The 385-nt window shown below is 61.6% G+C and overlaps 1 protein-coding gene across 1 annotated transcript in view; it reads left to right on the top strand.

The window, feature by feature from the left end:
• FAM214B (family with sequence similarity 214, member B) overlaps nucleotides 1-385 on the top strand; it is a 6,372-nt gene that overhangs the window by 5,351 nt on the left and 636 nt on the right. Inside the window, 1 exon segment of the mRNA XM_009582951.1 lies at nucleotides 259-385. This exon segment is cut by the window's right edge and continues 1 nt beyond it. Coding sequence (XP_009581246.1) covers nucleotides 259-385 — 127 coding nt within the window.

The raw sequence follows: 385 nt of genomic DNA, 5'->3' as shown, positions 1-385 counted from the left end.
GGGAAGGAAGAGGCTGGTGGGGAGGGACGGGGTCTCAGCAGGAGAGCATGTACATGCAGCGGGGATGGGACAGGAGCAGAGGAGTGGAGGTGGGTGGAAAGGACTGACCTGTGGGCCTCAGGCTAAGCCCTCTGGGGCTGGTGTGGGGCTTTCTGGACCCTTGGGCCTGCTGGTGCTGCCCCCAGATGCCCCAGCCCCTGCCCTACAGATCCATTCCTGTGCCCTTCCCAGTCTCACCCCCTACCCCTCTGCCCCCAGACCTTATTTAACCCCAACAAGACTGTGGTCAAGATGTTCTTGGTGACGTACGACTTCCAGGACATGCCGGCCAACCACATGACCTTCCTACGCCATCGCATCTTCCTGGTGCCTGTGGGAGAGGAGG

Source organism: Fulmarus glacialis, unplaced genomic scaffold (genome assembly GCF_000690835.1).
Source record: "Fulmarus glacialis isolate BGI_N327 unplaced genomic scaffold, ASM69083v1 scaffold32258, whole genome shotgun sequence".
Classification (NCBI taxonomy): domain Eukaryota; kingdom Metazoa; phylum Chordata; class Aves; order Procellariiformes; family Procellariidae; genus Fulmarus; species Fulmarus glacialis.
The sequence above is the reverse complement of the archived record's forward strand: the minus strand, read 5'-3'. Positions and strand labels throughout refer to the sequence as shown.